The sequence below is a fragment of the Macaca nemestrina genome, chromosome 3 (genome assembly GCF_043159975.1).
Source record: "Macaca nemestrina isolate mMacNem1 chromosome 3, mMacNem.hap1, whole genome shotgun sequence".
In the NCBI taxonomy this organism is placed as follows: Eukaryota; Metazoa; Chordata; class Mammalia; order Primates; family Cercopithecidae; genus Macaca; species Macaca nemestrina.
Genome location: NC_092127.1, coordinates 157,564,297 through 157,579,164, shown reverse-complemented (window position 1 = coordinate 157,579,164; position 14,868 = coordinate 157,564,297). Strand labels below are relative to the sequence as shown.

Below are 14,868 nucleotides of genomic sequence, written 5' to 3'. Positions count from 1 at the left end.
TCCTTAGCTTGGTACATCACTATGTAAACGTCACTTTCTTAGGAAGTGATATTCTTTAGTTCAATGAATGACAGACACAGCTAAGTTATACAAGAAAGTCATATGTGAAAACGTTAACTATAAGAATATATGATCAATTGTTATTCTTTCGAAACTCATCATGTAAATAAAAAGGTAAAATTTTGATTAACTTAGTGGTTCTCTTATAAAGGTATGCTAGAAAAGAAACCCATGCTTAAGATCTCAAAAAGTATAGAATCTCATGTATTTACTCATAAGGATAATTAAAAGATATGCAGGAAACATACAAATTAGGAGCTCTTTATCATTGTTATTAATTTGATTTTCACACAGAAAGACATTAAATGTAACAGAAAATGGTACCCAATTGTATTTAGCAATTTAAACAGTAAATTACAGAAGAATAAAATGCCTCAGATTTTACCCGTTTATCCAGTGTTCTTTCCCTTACAAAGCCAAGCAGCTGATCATTTACTAGGGCCAGGTCCCTCTTGGCAGCTGTTATTATAGTAACAATGACATCATGACGAATAGCTTCTTCTGGATCATGTGATCTAACCTTTAAATATTCTGTAATAAGAGAAAAAAACTTAGGCTAAATGTTAGCTGTGTAATTTGTCATGATTTGGAATGGCAAAAAAAGAACAGAAATACGTTAAGTTTTTGTCCATACTAAAGCAATGTTTATAAAATATGAAATGAAATTAAATCATGTTATTTTTACAGCAGCAGTACTCTACTGTAATCACAAAACTGCACTTAAAACTCCAAAGTTGGCCAGGTGTAGTGGCCCACAACTGTAATACCAGCACTTAGGGAGGCTGAGGCAGGCAGGTCACACAAGCTCAAGAGTTCATACCAGCTTATGCAACATGGCAAAACCCCATCTATATGAAAATTACCAAATAAAAAAACTCATTAGCCAGAAGTGTAGTGGCCTGGCCCTGCAGTGCCAGCTACTTGCGGGGCTAACGAGGGAGGATCACTTGAGCCCAGTGGTCAAGGCTGCAGTGAGCCAATATCGAGCCACTGCACTCCAGCCTGCGTAACAGAGTGAGGCCCTGTATCAAAAAATAAATAAAATAAAATAAAATACTTTATAGTTACTTCTTTTTTTTTTTGAAACAGTCTTACTCTGTCACCCAGGCTGGAGTGCAATAGAGTGATCTCGGTGCACTGCAACCTCTGCTGCCCAGGTTCAAGCAATTTTCGTACCTCAGCCTCCGAGTAGCTTAGATTACAGGTATCTGCCACCATGCCTGGCTAATTTTTGTATTTTTAGTAGAGATGGGGTTTCACCATGTTGGCCAGGCTGGTCTTGACCTCCTGGCCTCAAGTGATATACCTGCCTTGGCCTCCCAATGTGCAGGGGATTACACCCGTGAGCCACGACGCCTATAGTGACATTTTAATAATGTATTTTCATCAGTTATCCTGGAAAAGTCAATTCACAATGCAGTATCTGATCTATGTCAGTTTGAATTTCAGTTACAAATTAAAAGGCTTAAAAGAAAAACAGTGAAAATGCTTATGGCAATTTAACTGATAGGTATATACCTGCAAATTACACAATATAAAATCCAGACTATTTTATATCTTTAAAAATTCTTAAATAATTTATAATACAAACTAAATCTAAACAAAAAAATGTTGTTTCCCCTGTTCTTTTTGGTAAATAACAGCCTGTTGATAAAACCACTTATGTGCTGCTACCAAACAGGTAGATTTAAATGCTCTAGATTCAAAAGAATGAAAAATTCTAGTCTAGTGCAGAAGATAATCGTGTTCCCACTTATTATTAAATGCCACTATATTTAATTAAATAGACTTAATGATTTCTACCCAAATCCAATGTCTTAAGAAATACGCTACTTCCTTAAATTATGATTTTCAAAAAATCTCAAAGGATTAAAATATGAAGATTTTAAGCTGGGCATTGTAGCACCTGCCTGTAATACTCGGGATGCCAAAGTGAGAGGTCACTTGAGCCCAGGACTGAAAGCCTTTCTTTTAAACAAACAAATAAATAAAAAGATTTTAAGTGTAATTTTATTACATGAACATGAAATCATTTCTTAGTGTACAACAAATGAAAACCCGAGACCATACTAGAGTTAAAATCTAGCTGGAAAGTGAAGTTAGGTCACAAGCTGTATCTACAAAACAGTTTTATGATTATGCTAATATCTCTAATAAACCAGCTAACTTACCTGTGAGATCCTTCGCTAAATCTGGGTGATTCATTAAACAATGACTGGCAAATTTCACACTTTCTAATCTCACAGGAACATGAATGTCATTAAATCTACATAGAAAAAGATTGCTAAACATTAATTGTAAGGCAAAAAAATTATTCTCAAATCAGGTATATCTAACATGAAAATGCTTATACACAACAATAGTTACTGATTAGATAATTTGTTATGAGCTAAGGTATTCTGGAGGAAGAATATAAAGTACACTACAAGGTGAAACGACACAATTTCACAAAAACATTTTCACAAACAATTTCTTTACCATGCTAAAACTAACAAAAAACAGTATATACAAACACATCCCTCAAACCAAACTATACACTTTATGGAGTTATAATTTGAGAGCTTAATATTATGCTACAAAGTAAAAATATTCAAAACACACAAAATCTTCTTGAAGAATAAGTTTATAGAAGATTCCAGGCACGGTGGCTGACACCTGTAATCACAGCACTTTGGGAGGCGGAGACAGGCAGATTGCTTGTGCCCACGAGTTTAAGACCAGCCTTGCAAACATGGCAAAACCCTGTCTCTATAAATATACAAAAATTAGGCAGGCATGGTGGCATGCCCCTGTAGTCCCAGCTACTACTCAGTAAGCTGAGGTGGGTGGACTGCTTGCACTCACGAGTTCAAGATCAGCCTTGAAAACATAGCAAAGCCCTGTCTCTACAAAAAAACACAAAAATTAGCTGGGCGTGGAGGCACTCCCCTGTAGTCTCACAGCTACTCGGGAGGGTGAGGTAGAAGGACTGCTTGAGCCTGGGAGGTTGAGGCTGCAGTGAGCCATAATTGTGCCACTGCACTCCAACCTGGGTAACAGACCCTGTCTCAAAACAAAACAAGACAAAAGGTTTATATGAGACAAACACTGGGGAACTTGAGGTAGAGAGCAAACCATATATAAGGGGCAGATCTGGAAGTTCAAAGATGAGTGCAGAAAATGTGTTACTAGCCCAGGCGTGGTGGTGGGTGCCTGTAATCCCAGCTACTCGGGAGGCCAAGGCAGGAGAATTGCTTGAACCCGGGAGGCAGAGGTTGCGGTGAACAGAGATCACGTCACTGCACTCCAGCCTGGGCGACAAAGGAAGACTCCGTCTCAAAAAAAAAAAAAAAAAATGTGTGTTGCACTGCCTGACGTCAGTTTCTTTTGGCCAGCACCACCTTGTATTACAATGCTCTTTTAAAGGTCTAGTATGTGTACAAATTCAATTAACACGCAACACAATATGTAGACTCAAAAATGCACATGTTAAGGATAAGGTAAGGAACCCTCAAATTTAAAATAGATTATTAGGCAACTTTTAAAATATGCTGATTAATGATAAATAATGTGATCTGAAATAGCTGGAAATATTTTTATTTTTGAAATGATCTCATGAAATAACCAAGTAAAAGAAAGTTGTTTAATAAATGTCTTAATGTCTATGGCCTCCTACTTTCTTACCCAGATATAATTTTCATGTCTTAATAAAATCTTGCATTTAGGATTTATAATTCTCTAGCTGGCAGAGAAAAATTATACATTATTAATGATCAAGTAAATACAAAGTCTCAAAACACTTAATTATGGAAAATATGTAAGTTATAATTATGGAAAATAATACTGCAGACTATGAATTGTTTCTCTGGATCAGAGACACCACTACAGTTAGCAGTGAGTGTAAAATAATCAGTGTCAGAAACCTACTACGGGTGATTTCATTTTCATAAGTAACCCAAGTAAAAATGAAGCCTTGCATTTTTGCTTAAATTATTTACAAAAAATATTTGATGTCCATCCTGGGATAGGGAATTCCTTCCCCCACAACTTTGAAAGTGCAGTTGCTTCATTCCCACCATTCAAAATTCTCATGGAGTCACATTTAGCTATTCAAATATTTAGCATTTATTCCTATAAGGCCTTCAAAATGGCATGTTCTGGGCAAGTAACTGCTAAGATAGCATTATGGCCTTGTCAGAGATTTCTCAGAACCTAGGATTAGTATGAGAACTATTGTGGTGAATTTACATCAAGAAAAATTCTGGCGCCAACTTCTGAATCAGTTGAACTAAATAATGGGGAATCTCAACATCTCCAGAATATTAATAGTAAATATCTACTTTCCAATCAGCTTTAAAAGCAAAACAGGTAAATGGAACGCAAGGAGGAATGTAATGAATTTCATAAATTTGTCAACACTACTACCAAGCCAAATAGAATTCAGTCATTCTAAGCTCTTGAGAAGAAACATTAAAAACTATCTGAGTTAAGGGCAATAATATTTTCCATTTAAAAATTATACAATTATACCAAATTAGTTAAAAAACAGCATACAGTGTGTTCAGATAAGTTACAGACCCAAAAGGCAAGCACTAGTAAATGAAAAAGTTGGTAGGCTGACAAATGGCACAGGTTCTTAAATTTGGATCAGTATGTATTCAGCTTCATGATTTAAAAATCTTAAGACTTAGAATATACTGCAATGCTGTCTATGTATTCTAATTTTCTTTTTTTTTGGAGATGGAGTCTCACTCTGTCACTCAGGCTGGAATGCAGTGGCTCGATCTCACTCACTGCAACCTCCGCCTCCCGGGTTCAAGGATTCTCCCACCTCAGCCTCTTGACTAGTTGTGGTTACAGGCGCCGGTCACCACCCCCAGTTAATTTTTGTATTTTTAGTAGAGACACCAAGTTGGTCAGGCTGGTTTCCTGAACTCCTGACTTCAAGTGATTTGCCCACCCCAGCCTCCCAGAGTGCTGGGATTATAGGTATGAGCCACCAGGCCTGGCCATGACATTATTTTAACAAGAAGTTAAAAAGTGTTACACAGATAAAATACTAAGCTTTCTCCATAAAAAATTTTTCCTACAATTTATTCCATAAGAAGGATGGCAACACAGATGACAATGAAACCAACATCTATCAAAGAAAGTTCTGATATGTATAGTTTTAATCAGGTGGACTGCACCCTACTGACTATTTTCCAAAATATAAACATCAGAATTATATGTTCTCTTACCGTCCAAGAAAACATTGCCAAAGAGGACGATTCTGTGTTGCCAAATCGGAATCTTTGGAGCCAAACAATTTAGCTAGAAGTCGAACAACAGCTAATCGCTCTTCTCCATCATTGCTCTAAGAAGGGAAAACAGAAAGTGAAGCTTGAGCTTTATTCATCAGATTACAGAAAATATCTTGAAACATTCTCAAGAAGATACAATTTCATATTTCTGCTTATAACTGTGAGAAGTTTAAAATATCATATGTCCTCATTTACTATGCAGAAATTGATTTGATTTCATGTTAGATCATCTGGGTTTTTGCTCTTATTTCACACCTTCTCAACTGCTAATTTATGTCTACTTCACTGATTAATTGCATTCTATACACTGGTTATGGACATTGTAAATACAGACATATGATTCACTTCTAACATTACGAACCCTATAAAAACGTCTATGAAGGACAAAGCTACAGTTACCACCCTAATAAGCTTACTTTATAGGAAATCTGCAATTTACATTCCAACATAAATACACATCAATTCAAGTTTTGATATACAAAGTTTTTTTTTTTTGAGGAGTCTTGCTCTGTCTCCCAAGCTAGAGTGCAGTGGCGCGATCTCAGCTCACTGCAACCTCTGCCTCCCAGATTCAAGAGATTCTCCTGCCTCAGCCTCTTGAATAGCTGGGATTACAGGCATCTACCACTGCGTCCGGCTAATTTTCACATTTTTAGTAGAGATGGGGTTTCACCATCTTGGCCAGGCTGGTCTCGAACTCCTGAACTTGTGACCCACCCGCCTCAGCCTCCCAAAGTGCTGGGATTATGGGAATGAACCACCGCGCCTGGCCGATATACAAAGTTTTAATGAAGAATCCCCTACTGACTGGTGAATACGATACTACAGAATTTCATGATTCATGGAAACTCATTTTAATAGCAGCCCAAGAATCAAAAAGACGATCTGAAGGTCAACTTAAATACTATAAAAAAGCAAAACTTCATTGTTTTCTAGTAAGAGTCTCTTATTTTCTTATCCTGAAACAGTATATGCGATAAAAATTCTGTTTCAGTTTCAGTGGTGATGCCACGCTTTAATGTAAAATAAGTTATTCTGAAACCATATGTTGTGTGAAACTTTTCAAAAATCATATTCGCTAGGAAAATAAACACAACATCTAAAAGCAACTGCTAATTTTTTTTTTTAGGTGTTCACATACAATATGTGGCTAAAGCAATACCAGATATCCAATAAACAAAATATATTTTTGGCAAAAGAGAAGTAAAAATAGAAAAATAAAGACCACAGGATAAAATATTTTCCTTATGAATGTTTTAACGCTCAAGAACAGGGGTTTTGTGGGTAAAACAGGCACACTTAACCAATGTAAAAATGAAAATTACATCAAGTATTAACTATTTTAATTATAAATGACAAAAATGATTTTTTTAAAAAAAGAGGTAGACTCTTGTTCTGTTGCCCAGGCTAGAGTACACTGGCATGATCATGGCTCACTGTAGCCTTGAACTCCTGGGCTCAAGTGATCCTCCCACCTTGGCCTCCTGAGTAGCTGGACATACAGGTGTGCATCACCACACCTGGCTAATTTTTTATTTTTCTATAGAGACAGAATCTTACCACGTTGACAAGGTTGGTCTTGAACTCCTGGCCTCAGGCAAGCCTCCCATCTCAGCCTCCCATAATGCTGGGATTATATGGACATGAGGTACCACACCTGGCCTGATTTTCTTTCTCTTTTTTTTTGTGAGACAAGGTCTGGGTCTGGCTCTATCACCCAGGCTGGAGTACAGTGGAGCAACCTCAGTCCACTATAACCTCCACCTTCCAGGCTCAAGCCATTCTCCCACCTCAGCCTCCTGAGTAGCTGGGACTATGGGTGTGTGCCATTATCCTTGGCTAATTTCTGTATTTTTTGTAGAGATGGGTGTCACCATGTTGCTCAAGCTGGTCTCAGACTCCTGGGCTCAAGAGATCTGCCTGCCTCCACCTCCCAAAGTGCTGGGATTACACAGGTATGAGCTACGGCACTTGGCCCAGCCTGATTTTCTTTGACAAAATTTTTCTCAAGCAAGGTGACAATAATGCAGAGTAGCACAACCTTCTAATAAGTTCAATTTACTAGCCAATATGATTTATTTCTTAAAGAAAAAGTAATCTGTCCCTTAAATATGAAATAATATATGGAAATTTTATTCTAATAGCAAGTAACTATTTTAGTAGATCGGTGATTATTTCAAACGAGGTGACATTTAACATCTATTAACCACAGAAGTAAAACTAACTGAAAACTCGCCCCTCTGCTATTTGTAAAAGTCAAAATACATTCCTTGACCAGACTCAGTGGCTCATGCCTTCTCAGTAATCTGAGGCCAAGACAGGAGAATTGCATTAGGCCAGGAATTTGAGACCAGCTGGGCAACATATTGAGAACCCCTCTCAACCAAAAAAAAAAAAAAAAAAAAAAAAAATATATATATATATATATATATATATATAAAACCAGGAATGGTGAGGTATACCTATAGTCCCAGCTCCTCAAGAGACTGAGACAAGAGGATCACTTGAGCCCAAGACTTCAAGGCAGTATTAAACTTTTACAAATATCAAAGGAGCAAGAATTACAAATTACTTGCTCAGTTGTCTATAAAAAATAGATATACTATTTTTAGGACAGTCAAATTTCTGTCCTTAATCTGTACCATGAAAAGGTCATAAAATTGTAAGCAATACCATATTAGGATTCCATTTAAAGTCTTTGGATGTTCTAAAACATATCTACCTAATAATGGATACCATTTAATACCAACATGTACTATAAATTTCTAAGATAGGCTGGGAGCGGTGGCTCAAGCCTGTAATCTCAGCACTTTGGGAGGCCGAGGCGAACGGATCACGAAGTCAGGAGATCGAGACCATCCTGGCTAACGTGGTGAAACCCCGTCTCTACTAAAAATACAAAAAAAAAGAAATTAGCCGGGCACGGTGGCGGGCACCTGTAGTCCCAGCTGCTCTGGAGACTGAGGCGGGAGAATGGCGTGAACCTGGGAAGCCGAGCTTGCAGTGAGCCGAGATCGCGCCACTGTACTACAGCCTGGGCAACAGAGCGAGACTCCGTCTCAAAAAAAAAAAAAAAATTCTAAGATAATACCATTTTTCCTATCTATTGCTTGTGTCACTGTGATTATCAGGAGATATTTAACAATTAGAAGTATTATAATTTTGTGGCCAGGCATGGTGACTCATGCCTGTAATCCCAGCACTTTGGGCAGCCGAGGTGGGCAGATAACAAGGTCAAGAGATTGAGACCAGCCTGGCCAACATGACAAACCCGTCTCTACTAAAAATATAAAAATTATATGGGTATGGTGGTGTGCGCCTATAGTCCCAGCTACTCGGGAAGCTGAGGCAGAAGAATCGCTTGAATCCAGGAGGCAAAGGTTGCAGTGGGCCGAGACTGCGCCACTGCACTTCAGCCTGAGCAACAGCAGCAAAACTCCGTCCAAAAAAAACAAAGAAAAAGATAAATTGAAGTCATACTTTATTCTTCTGCAGTTACCAAAAAATTATGCGGTATACATTTTTCCTGGAAAGTTTAAAGGGCAAGAAAATTGGTCAATTTTACATTGTACTTGCTCTAGAAATAAGAAAAACATGAAAAACAAAATAGAAAAGAAAATTGGTCAATCTTACCTTTAGTTTGAATTCAAGCTGTGGCATGACGGATAATAATAAATGAGGATCTATAGCAAAAAGTTCCTGAATCAGATCAAATACATGTTCTGACAAATCACTTACTGATGATCTTCCCAGCACTAGGACTTGATTGAAAAACTGTAAGAGATATTAAAAACAAAAATAAAACATCCAGTTCACTTAAAAACATGGATACATTTTTATAAACATTTTTATAAACTATACAATTAGGTTTTACACATACAATTGAAGGAGGTGATACAAATACATGTGTGATTACTAATATACAATAGGACAATCATCTAAACAGCGGAAGAAATAATTTCCTAATAATATCAAATCATGAATGTTACAAGGAGAAAAGCAAAAACCAAAATTGGTTTGTTGGGTATATTTCAAATAAGGACTTTTCTAGGAATCTTTGTTTTCATTAAAACAATTTAGACCGTTTGTGTAGTTCATTACAAAGGATTTTAGAAAAATTTCCTTGTAGCAGAGAAATATTACAAAGTCTCAATCTTTGATTTTTTTTTTTCTTTTTTTGAGATGGAGTCTGGCTGTGTCGCCCAGGCTGGAACACAGTGGCGTGATCTCGGCTCACTGCAACTTCCACCTCTGAGATTCAAGCAATTCTCCTGCTTCAGCCCCAGGAACCCGCCACCACGGCCAGCTAATTTTTGTATTTTTAGTAGAGACAAGGATTCCCCATGTTGGCCAGGCTGGTCTCAAACTCCATACCTAAGGTGATCCACAAGCCTTGGCCTCCCAAAGTATTGGGATTACAGGTGTGAGCCACTGCGCCTGGCCTCAACCTTTGATTTTTTAAAAAATCAAAGGTACAGCGGCACATGCCTATAATCCCAGTACTTTGGGGAAGCCAAGGCATGACAATCTTGAGCCCAGGAGTTGGAGACCAGCCTGGGCAACACAGTGAGACCCTTGACTCTACAAAAATTAAAAAATTATCTGGGCGTGGTGGTGCATGCCTATAGCCCCAGCTACTCAGGAGGCCATGGCAGGTGGGATCATTTAAGCCCTAAGAAGTCGAGGTTGCAGTGAGTTGTGATCACATCACTGTACTCCTCCTGCATGGGGGACAGAACAAGACCCTGTTTAAAAAAAAAAAAAATCAGAATAATGTTTCCATGAGTTTAGTAATAAAGAGTATTTAAAGGGGAAGGATTTTTTGTTGTTGTTGGGTTGGTTCTTTTAATACTCAGAGAAAGTCAAATATGTTTTGGCTCGCATGACAAAAAGAACAAAAAGTTGGTAATACAAAAGCTAACTGATTTTTTTTTTAAATGCTCGATGGAAATAAAGAGTATACAAGGCCAAGAGCACAGATTAAAAGATACCAGCATTGCACACCACGACCGCCACAAATGCAGAATAATTCAATTTTTAAAATGTCCCGGGGGCAATTGTACACAACTGAAACAAGCATACATTTCTGGTAGTAACATAATTTGAAAAGCAGTATAAATTAAGAGTTAGAAAATGCTCATTATTGGCCAGGCACAGTGGCTCACACCTGTAATCACAGTACTTTTGGGAGGCCGAGGCAGGCAGATTACCTGAGGTCAGGAGTTCAAGACCAGCCTGGCCAACATGGTGAAACCCCATCTCTACTAAAAATATAAAAATTAGCAGGGTGTGGTGGCACACGCCTGCAGTCCAGCCACTCAGAAGGCTGAAGCAGGAGAATCACTTGAGCCTGGGAGGCAGAGGTTGCAGTGAGCTGAAACTGCACCACTGCACTCCAGCCTGGTCAACAAGGTGAGACTCCATCTCCAAAAAAAAGGAAAAAAAAATCATTCCCATTGCATAAGAATAATACCAAAAAATTCATATTTACTATGCAGACGTTGAAAATAATGAAGAAGACAGTTTTATCAAAATATATGCATACACACACACAAAAAAGCATAGAATACTACTTCTGAAAGGATATAAGAAAACCTATTGGGGATGGTTATTTCTGAGAATTGAGAAATGTATTCAAGGCTGAAGACAGACACTTCTTTAGTACCATTATTGTTTAATCTGTTTAAATATTAATTTAGCAATCCAAGCAATACTACTAGGATAACATTTAAATTAAAAGCCTCTTTGTATTTTTATCCATGGAAAATAATTCAACAACACATAAATGTTAAGATTCACAAAGATGATTAGGAAAGGAAAGAAACACTGAAAAGACCTAAATCTATGACAATAAGGAAATACATATCAAGAAACATTTACAGTCATTCTTATATATTTAAAAAGAATGTCAAAATATGTAAATACAAGAATGACAATAAAAATTTTACATAAAGTAGCCGGGTGCAGTGGCTCACACCTGTAATCTCAGCACTTTGGGAGGCTCAGGAGGGTAGATCACAGGGTCAGGAGATCGAGACCACCCTGGCTAACATGGTGAAACCTTGTCTCTACTAAAAATACAAAAAATTAGCCGAGCATGGTGGCGAGAGCCTGTAGTCCCAGCTACTCGGGAGGCTGAGGCAGGAGAATGGCGTAAACTCGGGAGGTGGAGCTTGCAATGAGCCAAGATTGCACAACTGTACTCCGGCCTCGGGGACAGAGAAAGACTCCGTCTCAAAAAAAAAAAAATTTTGTTTTCATAAAGTATGTGGGAAAATAGTTATAAATATGAGCAAATGTACAATGGAATTAGTTGTTATAAGGTAGTGAAATTGCAAACTTTTTTTCCTAATTATTAACTTTTTTAGTAAAAACAAAAAAACCCAGAACAAATTCCTCAGTACAGTTTTTTTAAACTATTACTATATAGCAACTATCACAATCTTTCATTACTCAAAGTATTTAAATGTTTGCCAAAAACAACAGCCAAAACAACCAATTTTCTAAATAAATCTCTGTAATCTTTAAAAAAAAAAAAAAAAAAAAAGGAAGAAACATTAGAGGACTTCAGAAGAATGACCCAAAAGACACAAAGAAGAAAATATATAAAGAGAGACACAAAGACCCAAGGATAAAGATGTAGAGAAAAAATGAAAGAGATCAGCACATCTGGGAGACAATGAAATAAATATAAATACAAATGCAGATAAGGGGATGGGAGTTGCAGACAACTTTTCTTATAGTAACATCCACCCTTTAAAAACAACATCATGAAGCTTATGCTGCATTTCTCTAACCTTGGTCACATTTGGACATAAGTTCTTCTACATTTATAAGCTAAATAAACTTCTATGTAAGAGGTTCTAATAAATTAGTACAAAGGATTAAGAATTACAAAATACAGAATGAACACAGAAAGAAATACATACATTAGCAATGCATGCCTCAATAGTCTGGACTGTTCTTTTCAATAGCACTTTTGCAAGGTCAAAGGACTGTTTATTTAAGTTCTGAAAAATAATAAAAACATGGAAAGTTACAAATGAATTTGTTAATTTATGAGACAGCAACACTAGAATACTGTAGTCTTCAAATCTGTAATAAAATACGAATTTTTCTTCACTAAAATACGAAGCAAAAATAAAAATAACTGAATTCTCTTCAAGGTTTTGCAAATATCCTCTAGACAAGTGGTCTTAAATGCAGACGTCGCAAATCAAACTCATTTATTAATCAAAAACTAAAATGGATTAGTTAGCAAAAGCACAACCCTATATTAAGTTTTACTAAACTCAAAATAGACCTAATGCTTTTTGGTTTTTATGTGTTAACCAATGTAAACTGACAACTACACCCATGTATCTTAAACACATACACTCCCCAATCTAACACAACATGCTCAATTATTTCATTGTTTAATCAATGCTTGCTCTGGAGAAGAGTAGACCTGGTAAGTGTTTCAAATAAACAGAGTTACTGATCAATTATATTTTTGAAATGCTGAATAATATGCTTCCGCTTAAAGAGTCCCAATGTACTCAAATAAATTAAAGGATCTGAGAAGGACCTTAGAAAATATATATTTAATTTTTTAAAAATGCCTGAAAAGGGAATTCTTGTTTTGAATAACACCGAGTAAATGCCTGAAAAGGGAATTCTTGTTTTGAATAACACCGAGTAACACCGCTATATCTTGAAGTTCTGGACCAAACAGATTCATTCACCACCATCTCACACCTCTTCCAAAATGAGGCTAGGAAACCCTACACTCTAGGCCAGGGGTCGGCAAACTTTTTCTATGAAGGGCCACATGGTAAATATTTTAGGTGTTGTGGGTCATACAAATCACTGCTACAACTACACAACTCTGCTGTTGTAGCATGAAAGCAGATATAAACAAAATGAAAATGAATGAACATGGCTGTGTTCCAATAAAATCTTACTTACATAAATAAGCAATGGTCCAAATTTGACTAACAAGCCATAGCTTCTTGACCCCTGCTCTACACTTTTATTTCACTGGCAAAGGACAAGATTTGCTTAAAATTAAGTTAACATTTCTATTTATTAAAAGAAGTCTATTTCCTACTACTAATAAAAATTCTCTCAAGCCCAGTGTGGTTGCTCATGCCTGTTATCTCAGCACTTTGGGAGGCTAAGGCGGGAGATGCTTGAGCCCAGGAGTTTGAGATAAGCCTGGGAAACATTGCGAAATCCCGTTTCTACAAAGAAAACTTAAAAAAAAAAAGTCAGGTATGGTGGCACATGCCTGTATTGCCAGCTACTTGGGAGGCTGAGGTAGGAGGATCACTTGAGCCCAGTAGACAGAGGCTGCAATGAGGCAAGATTGTGCCGCTGCACTCCAGCCTAGGTGACAGAGTGAGACCCCTTCCCAAAAACATACCACCAACCTACTTACCTAGCATATAAAAACCAAATATACTGTCTTAATCTGCCAAAATATACTCTCCTTTGCCACAGTCTCAGAATTTTATAAACTACATTTGAATAAAATGTAAATAATATTTAGACTCAATATAATTTAAAATTAATTATATCTTTCTGTGAATGAGTACATATTTTTCCTCTAATGTCTGATAACAGGTTATTGAACCATTAGAAGAAAAGAGCAGGAGGGCAAATATCAACACTGGGGTAGGCTTGAGTAGAGCCCAGTGGTGGAGCCTGAGGGCAGCCAAGTCCTTCAGATTCTTAGGAGGATCTGGTAGAGATAAATAGAAAAAGGAAATGGGGAAGAATGATACACCTCTGAATCATCCTTTTCTTCTTAACATTAACCATACAGCTTCTGCCCAAATCTTTTTCTGAGAGTACCTAAGAAAAAGGTACGATACGGATTCTGAAAAGAAATCCAAACTCCTATGTGTCACATCTATGTTAATAAGGAGGAAATACATTTCTTTTCCAAACACAATTAACCAAAAAGACAACACCCCTAACCCCTTACAATTCTCAGATTATTTGTGTGAATACGAAACATTTTCAGTTCCATATTCAATTTCTTGAATGAAACTCTTACATGATATGTTAATCAATATATTTTGTAAAAATAATAGCCACAAGACTAACGTATGTTAACCTATTTTATTTGAGGTGGAGAATGGTCATGGGAACAATTACATGGGATTGCAAATGGCCTGAAAACAATTGTTCATTCTTATGTGTAGCATGACTGTTAAATATTAACCTTTAATATCTTCATACTTTACAGACCTTATGTGCAGGAATGAGGTTAATAAGAATGGAGTCCAATAACTCTTGAGTAACTCCATCACCTTCCATGATGATAGAACTCATCAAATCTAGCATGTGCATTTGTACCTTCTTATTGTGGCTATTGCTATAAAAAAAAAAAAAAAAAAAAAGTATAAGTAGGAGGAAGAGGAAAAGAATAAGAGAATTCAAGCTTCCAATAGGAAATTAAACTTCCTAGTTTAAAACAACAATCTCACACGTAAAGGATTTTCACTTGAGGGACAGTGCCAATAACGGCAGAGAAATTTGG

General features: G+C 36.9%; 1 protein-coding gene across 1 annotated transcript in view; it reads right to left on the bottom strand.

The window, feature by feature from the left end:
* Window positions 1-14,868, bottom strand: part of LOC105487964 (PDS5 cohesin associated factor A) — a 170,830-nt gene that overhangs the window by 95,112 nt on the left and 60,850 nt on the right. The window contains exons 6-11 of the mRNA XM_071093702.1: window positions 14,577-14,703; window positions 12,272-12,352; window positions 8,976-9,116; window positions 5,280-5,395; window positions 2,232-2,326; window positions 446-591 (exon numbers count right to left, since the gene is read on the bottom strand). Of these exons, the coding sequence (XP_070949803.1) occupies window positions 446-591; window positions 2,232-2,326; window positions 5,280-5,395; window positions 8,976-9,116; window positions 12,272-12,352; window positions 14,577-14,703 (706 nt within the window). The remainder of the gene's footprint in view (window positions 1-445; window positions 592-2,231; window positions 2,327-5,279; window positions 5,396-8,975; window positions 9,117-12,271; window positions 12,353-14,576; window positions 14,704-14,868) is intronic.